Here is a 19,681-nt window from a genome sequence, read left to right as displayed (position 1 = left end):
TCGGAAGGAACCCTTAAAGTCCACTGGTTCAACTCCCCTGCAATGAATAGGGACACCTACAGCTGATCAGGGTGCTCAGAGCCCCTACAGCCAGACGCTGTATGTTTCCAGGGATGTTTCCAGTGCTCCCCCCCCCCCTTTATAATAAAAATCTTCCTTATGTCCAATCTAATCTCCCCTCTTTTAGTTTGAAACCGTTTCCCCCTGTCCTATGACAACAGACAGCTAAACAGTTTGTCCTCTTCTATCTTGTAACCCCTCTTTAGATTCTGAAAGGCCACTCTCAGGTCTCCCCAGAACATTCCCTTCTCCAGGCTGAACAGCCCCAGCTCTCTCAGTCTGTCCTTACAGGGAGGTGTTCCATCCCTTGGATTATTTCTGCGGCCCTCCTCTGGACACTCCAACAGGTCCATGTCTCTCCTGTGCTGAGGACTCCACCTCTGGATGCAGTACTCCAGGTGAGGTCTCACCAGCACAGAGCAGAGGGGCAGGATCACTCCCTCACCCTGCTGGCCGCACTGCTTTTGATGCAGCTCAGGGTACAGGTGGCTTTCTGGGCTGCACCAGCACATTGCTGCCTCGTGTCCAGCTGCCATCCACCAGTACCCTTAAGTCCTTTTTAGCAGGGCTGTGCTCAAATCCTTGTCTTCATTCAGACATTAAGCCATTGACAACCATTCTCTGGGCAAATCTCAGTCTCAAAACTGAAAACCCCTTTTTGTAATTACAGAACCAATTTTAAAATTGCTCATAATGCCCTTCCCTGGAGGTGATTAAGGCCAACTTGGATGGAGCTCTGTGCAATCTGATCTAGTAGTTGATCCAGTGGTTGGCAGTCTTGCCTGTGGCAGGAGGATTGAAACTTGATGATCCTTGGGGGTCTCTTCCAACCCAAGCCATTCTATGATTTTATGAGAATAAAACTCTAGGATAAAGCAGTATCTCTTAAGAGATGCTAGAACACTACAAGCCTATCTACCTTTTCTAATCAGTAAGAAATTTTTGAAAAGCTAGAAAATCCCCAACAAGCAAACTCACAGATTCTTAATCTCCTTTTTAAGAAAGTACCTTTAGTACATTTAATTCCTAAAAACAAATTTTAGTTTTTAAAATTTAATTTTCAAATAGTTGAAAATGACCTACAAATGAAAATGATAAAACACATTAGAAGCCAAATGAAGTTGTTTAGTTAAGACCAGAACGGAAGTCAAAATGTTTAACAACCAGCAGTTGATTGAGTTACTGCAAAAACAGAATTTAGTGGAAAAGAGAAATGATCCAACTGAAAAGACTTTCTTCAGTTATTGTACAGCCATTTGCAAGATCAAACATATCTTCCAAACTTGCTATTGATTGCAAAGTAATGTCAAATGGAATCTGAAAAACAGGAAAATAAATATCCAAGAAATAACTTGAAAAAGTGTATAGCTATGAGAAAATACATACATACAGTATTCAAATATCTCACATTAAAGATCTACAAGCAAAGGAGTAGTTAGAAATGCTTATTGCCTCAATATAAGTTTGTGATTAATGACATTTCTAACTTGAAACTAGAAGCTTAGGGTTAAGAGGAAGAAGATTCTGTGAGTGGTCTACTTACAAAGTTTCTTTTGATCATCTGTAGGTAAAATGAAAATATTAGAAAAGAGCAGAAAAAACAATTAGCTATTTAGAAGGTTTTTCCCAGGATGAGAAATTGGAAGAACTGAGGTAGCTGTAACCAGTGAAACAGTGGGACTGATAAGTTGTTTTGTGTGCCCACCAGACATGGAAAAGAGCTATTTAGCTGATCTTACAACAAAAATGATTATTATGATATTAAGAAAAACTAACTGTAGGAAGAGAAACATTAGAAGAGGCTATCCAGGGAGGTTAATTTTTAATGCAATTATTTTATTGAGAAATTTGCGTTTAATTTTTAAAATTGGAACTCCCAAGCATAATACTTTATTATCTCCCTCAAGGACATAGCTATTCATTAACTAGCTTTAAAAATAAGCTAGTGAATCAATTTTTATCCTTAGAACATGAACAGTAAAATAATTTTAAATGAATAATTCAATGAAAAGGCATATTTTCCCTTTAGAAATGTAACTCAGTGCTGAAGCAAAAGCACCAGAAGACACATGAAGAGAAAAAAGAGAATCAAAGAAGAGAAACTGGAAACATGAGAGAAGTTGAAGTGTGACAGCTGAGAGAATGAGAAAACAAATACCACAAATTAGAACTGACTTTGCCCAATTAATTCACAAAAGACCAGCAACAAAAAAAAGTGTACAGTGAGGAAAAATCGATGTAAAACTGCATATAAGCAAAGTATTTTCTGCTTTTTCCTGTGTGTTTGAAAACAAAGGGAACATACTGCCCTATAGCATACATTACTCTATGCTGAGATTTCTACCCTTTGCAAAGAAGACTGGGTAGTGCACACACAAATTATTTGAAAGTTTGGAGACAGTACATAGAAGTATTCTATTCATAACAAATTGCTAAGGAATCTACTACTTCAGTTGGCTCCAGAGAAGAATGAAGATACTCCAAGTCTTTAATGATAAGGCTTCACTGGCTCAATGAAATCCCCCATATGTAATACACTCTAGTTTAAAGCACCTGACTGATGCTTTGTGGTGAAAAACCAATTGATTCATCTGTTGAAACATTTAAGTTTGTTGTGGCATTAAGACAGAATAAAACAAAGTACATAACACCATGTTCTTACTGGAAGGACACTGCTAAATCTTGCTCTCTCATTTTCATTATAGACCCACAAAAAGATGTTACATGAAGAAGGATTCATGAGAATTTACAAGTCTGGGAGGTCCATGGGGTTCTAGGGAAGCTCAGCTGCACTTTTGCCTAGTTTTTTGTCAAATCTATACCATGGAAGGTGTTTCAGTGGGACTGTAGAAAGTACAGCTTTGCACAATGAATGTGCACATATGCACTGACTTGGGTAAACAGAGTGATATGAAGGTCTGGGAGTCAGGTGGGAGAGATCTCCAGGATAGATAAAATAGCAAGAATGGTGTGATATATGTAACAGGGGAATAGAAAACTTGCAAGACCAGCCTGCGGGATGCACAGAACAGCATTACTGATTTTCTCTTCAATAACAGGCCACTAGCCAAACTCTAGATATAACTAGGTATTTCCTTTCAGTAAAAAAGAGCTACCTGACTACAAAGGAGTATAGTTGAAACCTTATCTATTATCGTTCTATTTTGAACTGTTATAGGCAAGATATTTGAGGATTACCCAGGTGGTATCATAGATTATGGATTCAAAAATCTCCCTTGGAGCTTCTTGAGCCTTAGCAGCTCTTCTCCTCTACTGATCCTCTGGGATGGCTGAAAACACTGAGCAGAATTGTTGTCTGCTATGGGCCAGGTCTCACCATCTTCTGTTCCCATGGACTACTCTGGGATACTCAACTAAAATAAGAATTTGAATACAACAGCATGGACAAAAAAAATGGTATGCTGTCTCTGTGGACACGTCATTGAAAAGGCAGAAAAAGCTAGAGAAAATAGATGGAAAACCTGAATAACTGAAAAGAGACAGGGATGGAAGTAAATTGCATTTGGCAACTGCATCATGGAAATTCAATGGAGGCCATGTAAACAATGACCAGAGAATGGTGGATAAACTAGATATATTCATTGTGAGTGAGATTCATTTTGAATGCATTTTTGTATGTATAAAAAGGTGGCTCTAACAGTGACAGTATTCACAGTTGGTAATCATGCACATTTGTATTTTATTTGTAAAGATAGAAAAAGAACAGAAAGCCCAACAATGTATGAGAAAAGAACTGAAAGATACTTAACTGGTAAAATCCATTTTTCAGCCGAGCTAAATAATTGTTTTTATTTAGAAAACACATTTTTACTATTAGTGGGAATAGCATACCTCAGTTAATGGCAAGGTCATGACTGGAACAGCAGAGAGCAGAGCTTTGACTTCAGATAAGCACCTTATAGCCATTTCCTAGTGGAATACACAAGAAAAAATGGACCTACTATCAGTCTCTTCTGCTAAGCTAACAAATGGTTTGGATTTACAACATTTTCTAGAACAATCAAGATTTTCCTTTTTCTAGTTGAATTCACAGAGGAAAATTATATATTTTCTTTAAAAAATTAAATTAAAAAAAAATGTGTTTGTTGTTCAAAGATAAGAGCCCAAACCTCACTGTTTTTACTCAGGTAAAATTGCTTCTGGCTCAGATATAAAATCCAACACACATACTTTTGCTACTTGTTTACTGAAGATGTTATAAACTCTCTGACAAGATGTTGTTTATACATGTCTAATACACGGTGTGTCAATCTTATTAGTATTCAAAATGTTGTTTTTCCAATTACTGACATATATTAATGAAAGTTTGAGCAAAAACCTTCAGGTAATCAGAAATACCCACTAAAAGACAGCTCTGTCTAGTCTCCTGAAAACACTATATGCTGTGATTGGCCAAAACATCATTTGTTCTCCAAGCTGGTAAAAAATACAGCTTCGTAATAATGGCACAGTGCACAATTGTCACTGTTTCATAGCATCCATCAGACCAAATGACAGCCTCTACATCATTAATCATTTCATATAATAGATATAAAGAGAATCCTGCCACATGATAAATGTCTCTCACTTTGAAAATAAACGTCTATTTTGCCTTGGCATTTATCAAGCAGCAGTTATGCTGTGGCAACATTCTATTCCATTGACATTATCTCAAAGAGACCACATGGAAAATTCTGAAATTACCTCTTTTGTGTATGTATGTTGGGGGAGTTATTTGGTTGCGGACCATATTCAACCTTTTTAATAATAAAAAAAGAGGAAGGTGGCATACAGAAAATGGAAATAAATTCACTGCCAGTTTTACTTCTCAATAGTGTTGTTACAAGGTTCCTATTTCAGAAACCATCACTGCCCACTTTTCATTGAAGATGCATAACTGATTTTTAAAAACCACTTTTGGGTTGATCTCCATGCTAATTTAACACCGTGCCAAGCATTTTCAATAGTAGATTGCTCTAAATTAGGCATCGATTTTCCAATTTCTCTCCCTGAAGATGTAGCTTGTATTTTCACGGGGAAGGCTGAACACGCCTGGTATTTCTGTAAAGCACCAAGCAATATGTGAGGAGGAGAAAAAGTAAAACAGTAAATGAAAAGTGAAAATATTTCAACATTTCTTGAAAAGAGAGAGGCAAATTTAATCTTCTATGTCTGCCTTCCGAGTTACCTGTCATTTATTTTCCCAAAATAGACATTTTAAATAAAACTGTCAGACATATTTAAGAGCAGAACTCTTCTTACATACTTCTGTTTTTTCATCAAGATGAACTCTTGCAATATTCATTTCAGTTTTTTCTGAAGGAGTTGTTTTCAGGGTTTCATTTTGTTCAAGAAAACCTGTAGGTTCTGCAGCTGAAGAGTTTCCCAAACTTTGCATCAGCATTTCAACTTGATGTTTCAGATTAGATAATTTCTCTCTCAAAGAAATAATTCTGAAATACAAGATTTTTTAAAATTGTCTTAATAAATCAATGGATTGCAATTAAACTGGCCTAGCTTCAATTATGTATTGATTAGGTCATAGATTTTCTTTCATTTCAAGATTGATCTCATAGTTTCACAATAAAATTTCCATTAAAGGGAGTGGAAATATGGAATGTATTATCTTTTTTGCATTGGAACAGTAGGAAGCAGCATTTTAAGAAAGTCTCTCTAATGAAAAACAAACAAACAAACAAAAACCCCTCATTCAACCAGCACAAGGTGGGTTGGCAAAGGACTGGCTGGGTGGCAGAGGCAGCTGTTAGTTCTTGTCTGATTAGTCCTTCCGCTCCATCTGTTGAACAGTTCCAAAAATTCTGAGGTAAATGAGTGACAAGAAAGAAGTCAAGAAAAATGCCATTGAATATTAAATAAAGGGCTGTATCTGGGGCTACAGCTGAGATAAACTCTTGCAGACTGAGAATTGTATAGGAAAAAGAGAGCAGCTGATCCTATGAGAGACTGGCAATAACTGCTTGGACTGGTTCTTAGATTTACTACCATTTTCTTTGGTTGCTATGCCAGTATAATATAATTAACATATGCTACTCAGTTCCTTAAGAAACCAATCTAAAAGATTGCAATACTCTGAAGACACATTTGGACAGGTTTAATTCAGTGCACACCTTACAGTTTTTATAGACAAAGTCTCCAAAAAGCTAGAATGGATGCTTTTAGAAGACTTACAGCTCTTTAATATTTTGTATTTTATTTTTTCTAGTCCTAAATCGTTGGCTGATATTTAATATGGCATGAAATATCAGGACAAAGTCAGTGATTACTTACCTCGCTAATGGAATCCACAACTGACCTGAAAACACAGACATTGAACTGAAAAACTTGACATTGCTGATCTTGACAGGCTCTGTATTATAAGCATAAAGAAGCAAAATCTGTGAAAGAGATGAAATAGGTAAGCTATAATGTTGTATGGTGTAGTAGACCTGAGATATTTCAGTGATACTGGATCATAATTACTATCAAATTCAGTGTACTGATGAAGATTTAGATAACTGACTTTCATAAAAAAGGTAGGGGCTGGGATCCTCTGAATTTGTACTACACTCAGTTTTTATAGATGCTAAAGCAATTTATTAAGGGATATAATTTATATGGCTTTGAAAATGAGATGTACTCTATAGAGCTGCCATTAAAATCTCAGTCCAGTCCTGATCCTAGCCAATCAATTCTACTTACATTCAATTCAAAAGTTCCTGCTTCAAGTAAGCTGAACAGAGAGCTTTTACTGAGTTTCAAAGGGCAATTATTTATGTTACCCATATGACCTTGTGCATGGCTGTCATCACACTAAAATTAAATCCATGAACTGCACGTAACTCACCAGCCTAATACAGCAGTATCAAGATCAGAGCACAAGATGATGAACTAGAATGTTCTATTCTTTCACTGAATTAATCTTCTGTACGATTAAATGTATGCTTCTAGTAGCAACTGAATATATTGGCTATATGGACAGTGTCAAGAATATGGCATTCATAAGCAAGTTATTTTCAAGGGTTGTTTCCAGATCTCTACTGATCTGTAAGGCCCAGTTGAAATAACTTAGAAAACTATATTGAATAGGACATTCTTTGCTTAACTTCACATAGCTTTATTAGCTTTCCACAGATATGAAAAGGATCTAGTAAAAATTTTGACACTGATCTGCTGAGACAAAATGTTTGGAGGCAGTGGGTATCAGAATTTGTACCTACATGCAATTCCCTTATTAAAGACAACACAGCTTCCCTCTCCCAGTCTCTCGCTTCAACACAAACTTGCAGCTCCTCTTGACTTTCATTTTCAATCTGATTTCTTAGGGGAATAAGGTTCAAGAAACCCTATTTTCTCTGCATATGCATATGTTGGCTTTTCTGACAGCCTACCATCAAACACTGCTGTTTGAATATCTTTAACCTTCAGCCTAATTTCAAAGAGGGGAGATCTCATCCAGATTTAACATAGTGGAGGTCTTACAGACTTCAATGTCTTGCAAAAGGCATGAATACAATATGGCCTGGAGGCTCTGCATATTTTCCTTTGGCCTGTCACCAAATGACTGTCAGAGCGTTCTGTGTCCTGGATAGCAGTTTTGTGTCAGAGTAAATTAATAGCTCCCTGCTGTCCAGCTTGATAATTGACATAGCCATAATTCAGTTAAAAAGCTGATCGTTCATGGCACAATATTGATTAGAAATGAGACCTAATTTGTTTTAATACATAAGGAACTGCTTTGGTGTAGTTATACCTTGGTCTCCGTATCATTGGTTGGCTTTGCCAGAGAAGGAATGTACCACTGAATGCTAATTTCTTTATTTGAAGCATTTGCTGCCCTGCTCTCCATCTGACCGTCTGCTTCTGTGATGACAGGAACTGAAGAAGCTATCTTCACACATGACATCTTTGGTGAAATTCCAGAATTTTCAAGAGATGTCTGAAACGCACACATAAAAAATAGTAATAGTAATGATGTTGATAATTTTTTTGGTGTAGCATGCATTTGTTTATAATAATCTACTGTCCCTCAGTATCAGTATGACTTTCAGTCCTGCACAAATATGTGCTTATTTAGATATATTTAGATAAACAGGTAATTTTAAAAGCTGTCAATTTTACCAAGTGAAAGCTTTGCAAAGTTCACACGAAGAGATATTTCTAATGACAATACAAAGGACCTCTGGGCTGACTTAGACAGCTACGGTATCTCATGATTTTATCCTTTTTGTTAAAAAGTAAGATTTGACCCAGTCACCTTACCAGAGTTATTGCTAAGAAAGCAATTGGGCTGCTATCCATATTGATAATTAAAAAACAGATCCAAGTGCCAGACTGATGTCTTATTTATGCTTAATTTTTTTTTTTTTTTTTTTTTTTTTTTTGTCATTAGCTGTACTACTAACAAACAGTGATATTTACAAAAATGCAGTCATTTAATTTGTGAGGATTTTTCATACACATTATCTACTGAAATACATGTGGAACATGAGCAGGCATCACCCTCTGGACATCATTTAGCAAGGAAACAATTGGAGGAGTATTGGCAACCAACACTCATTTATGAATAAAAGCCTCAAAAAATTGCTGAAGATTTTATTTAAAGGCTGAACAGTGCCATGCCATTTCTAGTTTTAAAAGTGTTTTGCAGATTTGCAAAGAATAGAGGAGGCTGAAAAATGACATTTTGGGGGAATACTGATGCTCTTTGGAGACATAGCGTTGCCATCACTGATTCCAAAATATGAATACACCTGCCTGGGGCATTAGTTCTGGTTTTTGAATACTTTGAATATTCATTGCTGAAAAAGCCTGGAGAATTTTACCCAACTCATTTTCAGAAAAATGCAGCTCATGACTGACATAAGGCAATAAATCTAAATGAGTGGAAGATGGTTTTTTCACTCTGACCTAATCTTACTTCACTGATGTGGCTTTATGAAGCGAAGATAAAGATGGAGTCATGCATGCTGTAGTTGTGCATTTCAACACATTCATATACCTTCATTATGGCATGGTACAATTAACTGGGGTTGATCCACGCCGGATAGATTGAGAATACCAAGGCAATGATAACAGTGGCTGTATCCCATAGCCCATCACAAGCGGTGTTAGGTAACCCACTTAGAACAAGAATATTTTGTATTCAGGACCTTAGATTTTAGATTTGGCAATGAATCACCCATGATCCTGCTAACATGGAACATGAAGAAAACTATATGAAATAGACATACATCTACATGGAAGTGGAACAACATCATCTGTGACACATCCTTCAATTAAAGGTCTCAAAAGTTCATTTTATGATATATAGAATCATAGAATGGCCTGGGTTGAAAAGGACCACAAAGATCATCTAGTTTCAACCCCTCTACTATGTGCCAACAGGGTTGTCAACCACCAGACCAGAGCCACATCCAGCCTTGCCTTGAATGCCTCCAGGGATGGGGCATCCACAACCTCCTTGGGAATATTTCCTTCTAAAATATGCGGTAGACTTTCTTTCTTCATAGAATTACATCATTTGTTATTTATATCAGATGGACTCTTTTTGAGGAAAAATATTGTAACTGCTCTGGTTAACTGGAGGGTTGCTGAATTACGTACAACTATTTATCTATTCGACCCTCTTGAAGTCAGCTAGTTGTTCTCAGACTTTCAAGTGTTTCCATTCCTACACGCTATCATGGATTGGAGGGGGAAAAAAAAAAAAGTATGTAAAATGCCACTGGCACACAATTTTAATTATAAACACCCTAACATACTTGGATTCTTTGTCCAGTAGAACTGAAAAAAAACATCTGTGAGTCAAAAACAGTTACAAGACACATGTAAGTGAAACAATTTTCACACATAAAATTTACTCATTCTGAAATTATTTGTACAGTTAAAAATACCAGTATCAAGTTACAGTAACATTAAAAAAAATGAAAAGAAACTTATACAGTTTTTAGAATAGTTAAAGGTTCTAAAAATATTGTGATAAAAATCAACGAAGCTTAGAATTTAAAAAAGTAAGAGCTTTGTGCTTGTTAGCTGTCTGCAACAGTGAAGCTAACACACGATTATGCAGCTTGCACCTGTCACGAACATGACAGCAAGCTCTGAAGCTTATTATTCCAGGACAGTGTAATACTAATTATGTCAAAAGAAGAGCAGACAGAGTAAAATAATTTTTGATATACGATGGCTGTTACAAATGTCACATACCATATATTTACAATATATTCAGTGGCACAGTCAGCTCTTTGTTGGAAAATGAGTAATGATATGCTGTCCAACACTGCAGAAAGTTCACCAACTCTAGAAGAGTTACTTTCAAAAAAGTACTTTTATTCATTTTGATAAAATAAAAAGTTCTCAATCCGCAAGGTTCCCCTGCCTCCATCTAACCCTGAGCAAAGTAGGCAGAAACTAAACTGTAGAGAGTAAGCTGTCATTTTAATTTTTTTTAGTATTGAGATACTTATTAATATGAGAAATAGAATGGAGAAACTTGGAAAAAAATTATTTTGAAATTGAATCTTCAAAGTCTTTTCCCATTCAGTTTTCAATAAATATGCTGTGGTCAGCGTAGACTCCAGAATTTCAATTGATATTTCTCTCAGTGGCATAGCCTGAGCTGCTTACATATTTGAAAGTACAGGTAGGCTGTTTGGAAGCCTGAAAAGACTGATTTTCTAGTCCAACTCCTGGCAGTGAAAAAGTTCAAACACGAATTAAGTTTGAGACACATGGCTCCACCAAATTTTGAGAAAATATACCTTCTGGATAACTAATTTATTTCCTCAGCAGTGCTCCCAGAAACATCACGCCTGGAACTTGTGAGAATCTGAAGAGTTACAGAACGCAACTGTAATACATACTTCTAAAAAATCCATGAGAACAGCAAATACCTTTGAAGAATCAGGTGGGCTACCATGTGACACTTCTAAATCTTGTAGCTGTTCTGGGAAGTTCTGGAGACAACACACTGAATATTCAAATAAGTGTTTTTTGAGAAAATAATGCATTTCTGCAACACGTAGAACAATCCGTGAGTCAAAAAGAGAATTCAGGTGTCCATCTCTTTCAGAAAGTGATCCAAGTCCTGATTTATGGGCAGCTTTGAAAAGAGATTATTTTTATTACGTTACCATTTGCCATTTAAAAGTAAATTTTTAAAAAGTAAATTCATACTTTTTAAAATACAGTAAAATAAGTAGATGATATAAATCAATTAAAGAGCAAATAAATGCATTTCTAACAATTATACTGATTGTCCTTGAATATTGCTACAGTTTTCGTACTGCAGATTTTCACTGGAGACTTGATCATTAACAAAGCTCTGTCTAGATGTAGTAAGCAGTGTAAAGAGGAAGATGCATATTTGGGGTTTAGCAACTTAAATTTAGATGTGTAAGCATCAACGTATTTGCTAGAACTTTTAAGCACCAACTAGAATAAAGGTATACTTAGTCAAGATCATGAAAAGAAGCTCTTTTGCTCACCCACATTTAGATAGCTAGTGGCAGATGAGCAACTTGTCAGGCTGCATCAACAGTAACTGCAGCTGAGATACATATGCACATTTTGATGCTTATCTGTAGACACTTTACTGTCCTTACAGTTCTGTGGTGAGGTACAATACTTTTCTTTCATATGATACTACAAGGAAAAGATTCCAACCCTCTCTGTAATGATTAATTCAGAGTTAATAAGTTTCTCTCCAGAGAAAGTCTACTACTGATGCCTCAAACAGATCCCTGTATGTACAATCTGGTCTGATTCTTAGTTATCAAAGCATCACTTCCATATCCAGCCCTGAAAGTAATAGATTCTTACTCTGTTTAAAAGGTTCTATCTAGGTTTGTAGTGAAATAAACCAAGTACATAACATCTGGGCACTTAGCCCAAATGCTCAGTGATGTTCAGCATTCAATTTAAACTACAGTCACTTCCCATCTTCACAAACAGACCTCCAAACTGAACTGCTCTATTTCTGATCTGATTTAAGTCTGACGTACCTAGAATTAAAAAAGTACACAGCTTATGTTTGTAGGTTTGGGGTTGGTTTTTTTTTGTTTTTTTTTTGGTTTTTTTAATGCTCCAGACAGAGTGCAATGCTATAGTATGATAGAAAACACAGCAATGACAGCAGGTAGCAGAGTCCCAGGCTGCAGCAAGTGAGGATAAGCCCAAGTGCAGCAGCCGTAAAAGGAAAAAAGCTGTTTACCTTCAGAAGGCCTCAGGTAGACAGAGATCTCCAGCAAGATCCCCTTGCCTCCACTGCCAGCCCTTACAGGAGGTGTGGGAACGGGTGGATTCTGGTTTCACTCCTTCCAGTCACACAGGTGCATTGCATGCACCTGAGCTCCCCTGAGTTGGCCTGCCTTCCCACCAGGTGTTCAATCACTGTTTCAAGCCCTGACTTAACATTTCTGCTACAGATAGTAACAGAAATTAAGTTTTGAGGGATGCTTTTCATGGTATCTTTAAGGTCTGTGAATAACTATTAAAAAAGGCAGTGATACCTTTACCTACAGCACTTGTACACTGATATAAATCATGACTTCAGTGAAGAATTTTCACTCTTATACAATTTAAAGGAAATAAAAATGAAACTATCTCAGATTATGGACTTAAAATCTGATACTTTTGGCCCATAAAAACAGTGTATCAGCTACAGTTTTCCAGAAGGAAGAAAAAAATCATACCAAATAGGTTTGTGTGACAAAGCCCTTTTATACAACTGTGGTATCGAATTAGGTGAACCCATGTTATTATCTCTTTCTTCTGGCTGAAGCTGGTGTCAAGACATTCCATTCCTTCATTTTGGTTCTGCTCCTTTGTGATTTGTTTATTTTCACTAGAAGATGCTGTATGACTTCCACAAACAACATTGTATCCATCTGCAAATCCAGTAACAGATCAAAAATAGATGTTAAGCCAAAGGTTGCAATTCAAAATCTGTTTCTGCATTGTGTTGGAACTGGCTGTCTGTAACAAAAAAGGAACTGGTGAACTCAATTATGTTTTTCATTAGAGGAATATTCTTCATATTGTTTCAGCACTTTTTGAATATTGTAAAGAAAATATTTCTCTGATCATAACCAAGAATCTGAGTGACACTGGCAAGAAAGATAGAAGGGCAGAGAGAACAGCTTTCCTCCCTCTCTCTCTCTGAGCTGTGGAAGAGCCAAGCAAATGCAGAAGTCACAGTGCTTTGTGTTCAATCTGTGGGCCACGCAGCCATCCATCTGCATCACAGTGTTCTGACTCATTAATGATATAGCTATATATCATGTTTAGATCTATTTACAAATCTTTGTTAATTAAAACATTTAAATAAACCATTTAACTTAAATTGAGATCTGTGTCTAGTCTCTGTCATCTAATGCTTACCCTGAATCCTTGAAATCCATAGCAAAATGTAATCCTATTCCTCTCTATTATTGGAATCACAAAAGGCCAAATTAATTACACTACGTGCTCCCTTGTACAACTGGAGCCTGACACCACAAGTGATGTTAAGACAGAAACCTATAAAAAATCTGCGTATGTTTTGCCAGCACATAATCTTTGCGAAGACTGGATTCCTTGCTTCTTGTTCCAGTCCTGAGCCAAACTGAGGTTCCTAAGGGGCACGATGTTTTTAGCTTTTCTTTACACATTCTTTTTCCCACCAAGAGACAGTAAAGCTTAGCAGGTAGCACTGTTACTCACTGAGGAGCAAACCAACATGATCAGCCTAAGTGGGAAGGATTTCTATTGCTCTTATGCAGAAGGAAAAGGTCTTGTAAGATCTGAGGAAATCTCAGCTGTGTAGAACAAGGATCCAAGCAATGATTACTGCTCCACTCAAAAGAAATGTCTTACATTATAGAAGTAACAACAATTGAACTGGAGTAGTAAACACATGATGAGCACTTAGTGAATCACAGGTATCCTTGCAGATGCCATCAATTGCAGCTTTAGCAATGAACATCCCAATTAGGCACTCAAAAATGTTTATTGTCAACTTCAATCCAATCCTTTTAGATATTAATGGATTATTAATTAAATGTCTTCTTGACTATGTACTAAAAAATTCTCTTTGTTTGATGCTGCCTAAAAATCATACACAAAAAGAGGGGAAAAAAAGCAGTACAATTATCACTATATCGTAAACTATGATTTATACAATTTTATACTGTATCAGTATTTCTCTCTCAAAAGCCTACACACCTCTTCTGATCTGTTTCTCATTTCAAATTGAACAAATATTTTATTACTGTAATTCCTAATAGTAAACTTCCAGAAAATCGTGTGTGCTTCTACAAAATCTGAATGCTTTTGTTATTCCTGACATTTCACAGGTAATTGTAAAAACAGAATTTACTTAAAATATCTACATTGTATGTTAATAAAACTTAAACATTGTGTTTCACTAATGGCTTTAAAGAAAATATTTGCCATGCTGTGCTGATCGTTTCCCTTTCAATTTGTGTTTGTATATTTTGGCCTACTTTGCTTTTTTAGTTTCATTTTTCCCTGGACTGCCCAACAGTACTATCAGGATAAACACCTGCTGCATTTGCTACAGTAAAAAAAAAGGATCTGTAATTATAAGCAAATGGTGCTAGCACTAGACAATCAGATTGATGGGAGGTCTTAGCATAAAACACTTGATTTCATAAACCAATCAAAACACATATGTTTAAATGCTGTAAAGTAAGCAGTCATCGCTCAGCTTTGCCAGCAACCATCAGGCAGAACAGTTCAATCTTTGTCAGTCATCTGAGATGACTGAAATGAAGCCACAGAACCAACATTTTGTTACTAAATGTTTCCACGTGTAAAAATAAACAGAATTCCTAATTGCATTCAATTTATATTTTCTGAAAAACTTTCATTCCGTCAAATCCAGTCATTATAAAATAACTGTTGAAGTTGGAAATAAACTAGGCAAAGACAAAGTTCCACAGAAAAGCCAGTGGAACAATCTCTAGTAGATAATACATTGAACCTGAAAGACACATTCTTATTAGCCTGAGTTTGACTTGTAAAATGCTGTACCTAGGCAGATAATTTAGTAAGAGGTGGGGTTGTTTGTTTGGTTTGTTTGGTTTGCTGTTTTTTGTTGTTGTTTTGTTTTAGTTTAGTGGGGAGCTATTCAACATCAACGTTTCTTTGTGAAAACATAAGAAAAAGTGAAAATCTCCAAGGAAAAGCTGTATAGCTACGGAGCTACGGAAAATATACATTCTAACTGAGTGCTTGATAAAAAAAACTGTGATGACTGACTGGGAGCCAGGAGCTAGAAGAAGCTTAGGGAGGCCTTATAACAAAGGTCCATCTGCTTTCCTAAAAGATGTGCACTATTCCTTTCTCTTTCTTTCTCTGATCCACAGGATGCTACCAGTGCCATTTTTCTTAACCTATCAAACACATCCACTGGCTGATATTGAGGATCCATTAGTCACGTGACCTAAACTGCTTATTTCATGCTGTCAAGATTCAGCTTTTCTTTTCTAAATCTCACTTGCAGTTTTTATAAATGAAAATTAGATGACAAATGTATTACTAGATTATAAGGCATATATTATTTCTTATTTAATGTTCTAATATTACTAGGCAGAAAATAATACCAGACAAGTAATCTCTGTATGAAGCAAGAAGATCCATGGAAGCAAATTCTGGGATTTTCTGCTGTACTGTATCCTTCACGTTGTTTTCTTTAATGCTCTTCATTCCAGTTAATAGCTGAGAGGCAACCACTGCTTCACTGACCTAAAAATAATATTTATTTTATTTAAGACCTGTTCACTGTGATATTTATACAGATTTTAAAATGTGAGACAGCAAGCTAACAATGAAAAATTAATTACCCAACATATTATATTTTTTAAAGCATCTGTCATATGGTACATACTGTATTTAAATAAATCATTATTGCTGGCAGCTTAATTACTACACAAGTGATTTCAAATCAGATATCTTCACCTGGGTGCCACTGATGTCTACCCACACGTCAAATACATATGCACATATCAGGCACTGTGGTGTTACATTTGCATTTAATCAACATAGAGGCAAACAGGGTCATATCTGTCCATGAGAGATTAAATGCACCACTCACACAGTGTCCATTCTAATTTCCTCAAATTAAGACCCATGCCAGAAATTTCAGGGAGCCTTAATTCTTGTCTTGTTTTCGTGTGTACATTGTATGAGATAAAACTAGACCAAAAATTAACTCTTTAGAATATTGTACCAACCTGTCTGGCTGCTCTTACTGCAATCCAAGCTCGTACTTTGTAGCCTTCTGATTTCAGAGCCTCACCAGGAGAGGAAGAAAGTTCTCCAGCAGAGATCTAAGGTTATACACCCATTCTTAATTATGATTCTAAATGTATTGTGGTAAAACATACTTTGATGTTGGCAAAAGTTCTCAGGCTTACAGAATTGTTTCATTTAAAACTAAAAATCAGCATTGATTTTCTAAATCCATGGATTGAATGCTAAAATTTAAAAAATTGCTCCTCTAAAAATTTTCTTAGAGCAGCTTATTCTGTTACTCTCACTGTTTCAAGGATTTTTGGTATAATTTTCCATTTTATACAATCTTAATTATTCTTTTATGTTAAACATCACACACTTAAAATGGTTACTAGCTGCTTTGACGTGGTTAAAACCTTTTATATTTCTTATGTTTGCACTGGAAAAAAAATGAAATCTAGTAAAGTATAAGTATTACTACATAAAATCATGTTAGAATGTTCCATGTTCTTTGCAAAGATAAAATTAACTAGTACAGAATCAGGAATGAAACCACTTGGTTCTATTTCTTCCCATTTTCTAACAAAAAAAAAAGTTTAAAATATTATTATATTCAGTAAAAAATGACAAATCACATCAGACATTATATAACTGTACTGCTGTACTACGTGATTTCTTCATGTGGTTTTTCTAGTAGGATTTTCATACCAGTATTATTTACAGGTCATGGTAAGTAATAGCTTGGCAAGATGAACAGTGCTCTAGCAGAAAGATGCTTCCTGCTTTGAAGAGGCCACTACACAAAAGACAGAAAACATACCTCTGATTTTGAAGCTACCATCTTATCTCTTTGTGACAAATTCTCATTATTTGTGGCAAAATGCAAATATAATAGTGCTATTTCAAGGTATGATCTTCTGATTAACCTGTGAGACAACACACAGGTTAATCACTGTTACTACAAAAGAAAGTGTTATGATAAGACTTGCCAGGCAGCATCACCATATAAATCATTTATCCAGTCCAAATCATCTACTTAAAACACATCTCCTTTCAGAGAGCCAAGTAGTCTTGCTTTGAAGTCTCAGTGAGTCTAAAACATCCCTACAGTATGCTTAACATAAAACACAATGGTTTATGATAAATACAATTTGTGCCATCAGCAACAAGTAGTCAATAAATAAATGGCAAGTGTTTAGTAAGAAAACTATAATTCTAAAAGAAAAGTGATCTTTCAGTATAGAACCGACAAGGGTTGCTTCCTCAAGTCAAGGCATATATCTGTTGTCCTGGTTTCCTTGACATACGTATGGCAGAATTTGGATATGGGTCTTCAGTCAACCCATAAAAATTTTTTCTCTCTTCCAAGAACAGGAAAAAAATGCTAAGGGTGACCAAAATAATCTTTGGACTCAACTGAAGAACCTTCTTAGTTCCTAGTTCTATACCAGAATATTCTACATCTTCGGACAAACTGTCCTTATCAGCTCCTTCCAGTACTTCCTTCTTCTTTGTTCACTAGTATCATAAAGCAGGCCAAAATAAGTGTATCTGCAGAACTTCTTCTACATTTATATTCACTGTATGTTTCTAAGTCTTTTTATGTAGATTCCTTCCAGCACTGCAGAACTCTGCAGATTTCCCCTAAGAATTGGCTTCCTTAATCTTAGCAACAAACTCGTGCACATGCAGTTACTCTTTTGGACAGTCGTACTACACAGAGTTGGCTGCTGAGACAGTCCCATAAATTCCAGTTTGTGTGACTTGTTGAAGCAAAATATGAAAGTCACAGAATGATGTACAGTTCAGGAAGAGGAAAAGTAAGCGTGAAGATGACAAGTTCTACACTTGGTTGGCCACAATTTAGTTAACATCCTTGTCTCTCTAATAAATGAAGTATTTTAGGCATGAAGATATGACAATTCTATAGGTATTTGAGGGCTTATATGAAGATGATTGGGATGTTTAGTTATCTAAAATAAGAAAAAGTCATGATTCATTGAGGTTGTTGTACAGACTTTTAGAAAGACTGTAGCAAATTAAGTAAGAGTGTAGGAAATTTAACTTGGAGAACATCACCACAGCCCTTTTCTCTACCATCTTCTATCATGCTGATGACTTGTAGAGGTTTATCACTTTGCTATTGCTCCAGTGTTCAGAGTTCTGTTTCATTAATATAAGTAATAGAATACCCAAACAATCAAGGTAAATTGCTGTCTTTACACTGTCTGTAAAATATGTGGCATATTATTCATTAAGACTGGTCAAGAATCTAAAAAAACACTAAAGTCCAATATGTCAGAGCTGCTTGAAAGAATTTATTGGCTGGCTTGCCTCAGTTCTTCAGACATCTTCTATGCAGATAACTAATGCCAAAGTCACTGTCCTGATATCTGTTACAAACACATTTCCTACACTCCTTCTGCCTCTGTTCTGCCTTTTTCTGGTTGCTAACCTTTTCAAGCTGGATTTCTATTATCTGGAAGGGGGCAGACCACAGCTCATCTTCTGAAATATGAATAAAACTCCTCTTTAACTAGCACTGTCTTCAGTGTTGAGAGAAGGGGAAGAAATTTGGAAATAAAAGCAAAAGCCATAGCTTCATATACTCAAAAATATGTTTTTAAATGGTCTTCACATTTGTTTTAAGAAAGAGAATGAATATACTGTAGTGCACGCTACAACAGTAAAGAAAACAGTCCAAAACCACAAGAAATCCAACGTCAAATCTTAGAAAATGGTCATATTTTGATAAATATATGTATTTTCTTACTCAAAGTTTTGATCATGTTGCTGGCTCAGTTTTATAGCTTCCATCAGGGTTTCAACAGCTCGATATGACTTCTTATTGCCTGCTTTGGTTATCTGGCATTCCACCTTACCTAAGAAAGAAATATAGAAAGCTAGTTTGCAAGATTTTACTGGCTTTTGGTTGTTTGTTTGTTTTCTGTAAGATCTAACCTGGTTGCCTCCAAGGAAAATTCAACAATGGGTTGCATTATGATTTTTCTTCCCGATAAGCAAAATCCTGTCCAGATTTTTTTTTTAAATGTTACGCACAAATCCTGTATTAGAAGTTATTTCATAAAGTAGCTAGAATAATCAGTCTTTGGAACCATAATGACACCTAATATGCAGCAATCTTAACCAGAAGATCATTGTACATTGTGGGGTTAGAGATTCACATAACACTGACTGTGTAGGCCTGTACATGGCCAGAATGATGTCCCCGGGCCACAGGATGAAACTTAGCCAGTCAGAACAAAGAGAGCCTGTTTGCATCAGCTTCTTCCCACCAATGATTATCCCACCTGCAGACCCTTGCCTTTTTGTAAAATTATAGCAAAAAAGTTACGTGAACTTGCTTTTTGTTTGACAGTAGAAA

The 19,681-nt window shown here is 36.0% G+C and overlaps 1 protein-coding gene across 3 annotated transcripts in view; it reads right to left on the bottom strand.

Moving 5' to 3' along the window:
* CFAP54 (cilia and flagella associated protein 54) overlaps positions 1–19,681 on the bottom strand; it is a 105,733-nt gene continuing 86,052 nt past the window's right edge. For 2 of the 3 annotated variants that reach the window (XM_090140100.1, XM_090140106.1), the window contains 11 exons: positions 19,070–19,178; positions 17,117–17,222; positions 16,296–16,391; positions 15,666–15,807; positions 12,753–12,947; positions 10,953–11,161; positions 7,811–7,996; positions 6,349–6,455; positions 5,327–5,513; positions 3,913–3,990; positions 2–1,377 (listed from right to left, as the gene is read on the bottom strand). In XM_090140100.1, coding sequence (XP_089996226.1) covers positions 1,258–1,377; positions 3,913–3,990; positions 5,327–5,513; positions 6,349–6,455; positions 7,811–7,996; positions 10,953–11,161; positions 12,753–12,947; positions 15,666–15,807; positions 16,296–16,391; positions 17,117–17,222; positions 19,070–19,178 — 1,535 coding nt within the window. In that variant the 3' untranslated portion in view covers positions 2–1,257. Of the gene's footprint in view, positions 1,378–3,912; positions 3,991–5,326; positions 5,514–6,348; positions 6,456–7,810; positions 7,997–10,952; positions 11,162–12,752; positions 12,948–15,665; positions 15,808–16,295; positions 16,392–17,116; positions 17,223–19,069; positions 19,179–19,681 lie in introns of all 3 variants that reach the window. The other variant, XM_090140103.1, reaches the window with a different exon arrangement.

This window comes from Phasianus colchicus, chromosome 1 (assembly GCF_987193195.1).
Source record: "Phasianus colchicus chromosome 1, bPhaCol1.hap1.1, whole genome shotgun sequence".
Taxonomy (NCBI): Eukaryota; Metazoa; Chordata; class Aves; order Galliformes; family Phasianidae; genus Phasianus; species Phasianus colchicus.
Note: the sequence above shows the minus strand (reverse complement) of the source record. Positions and strands in the feature narration are given on the sequence as shown.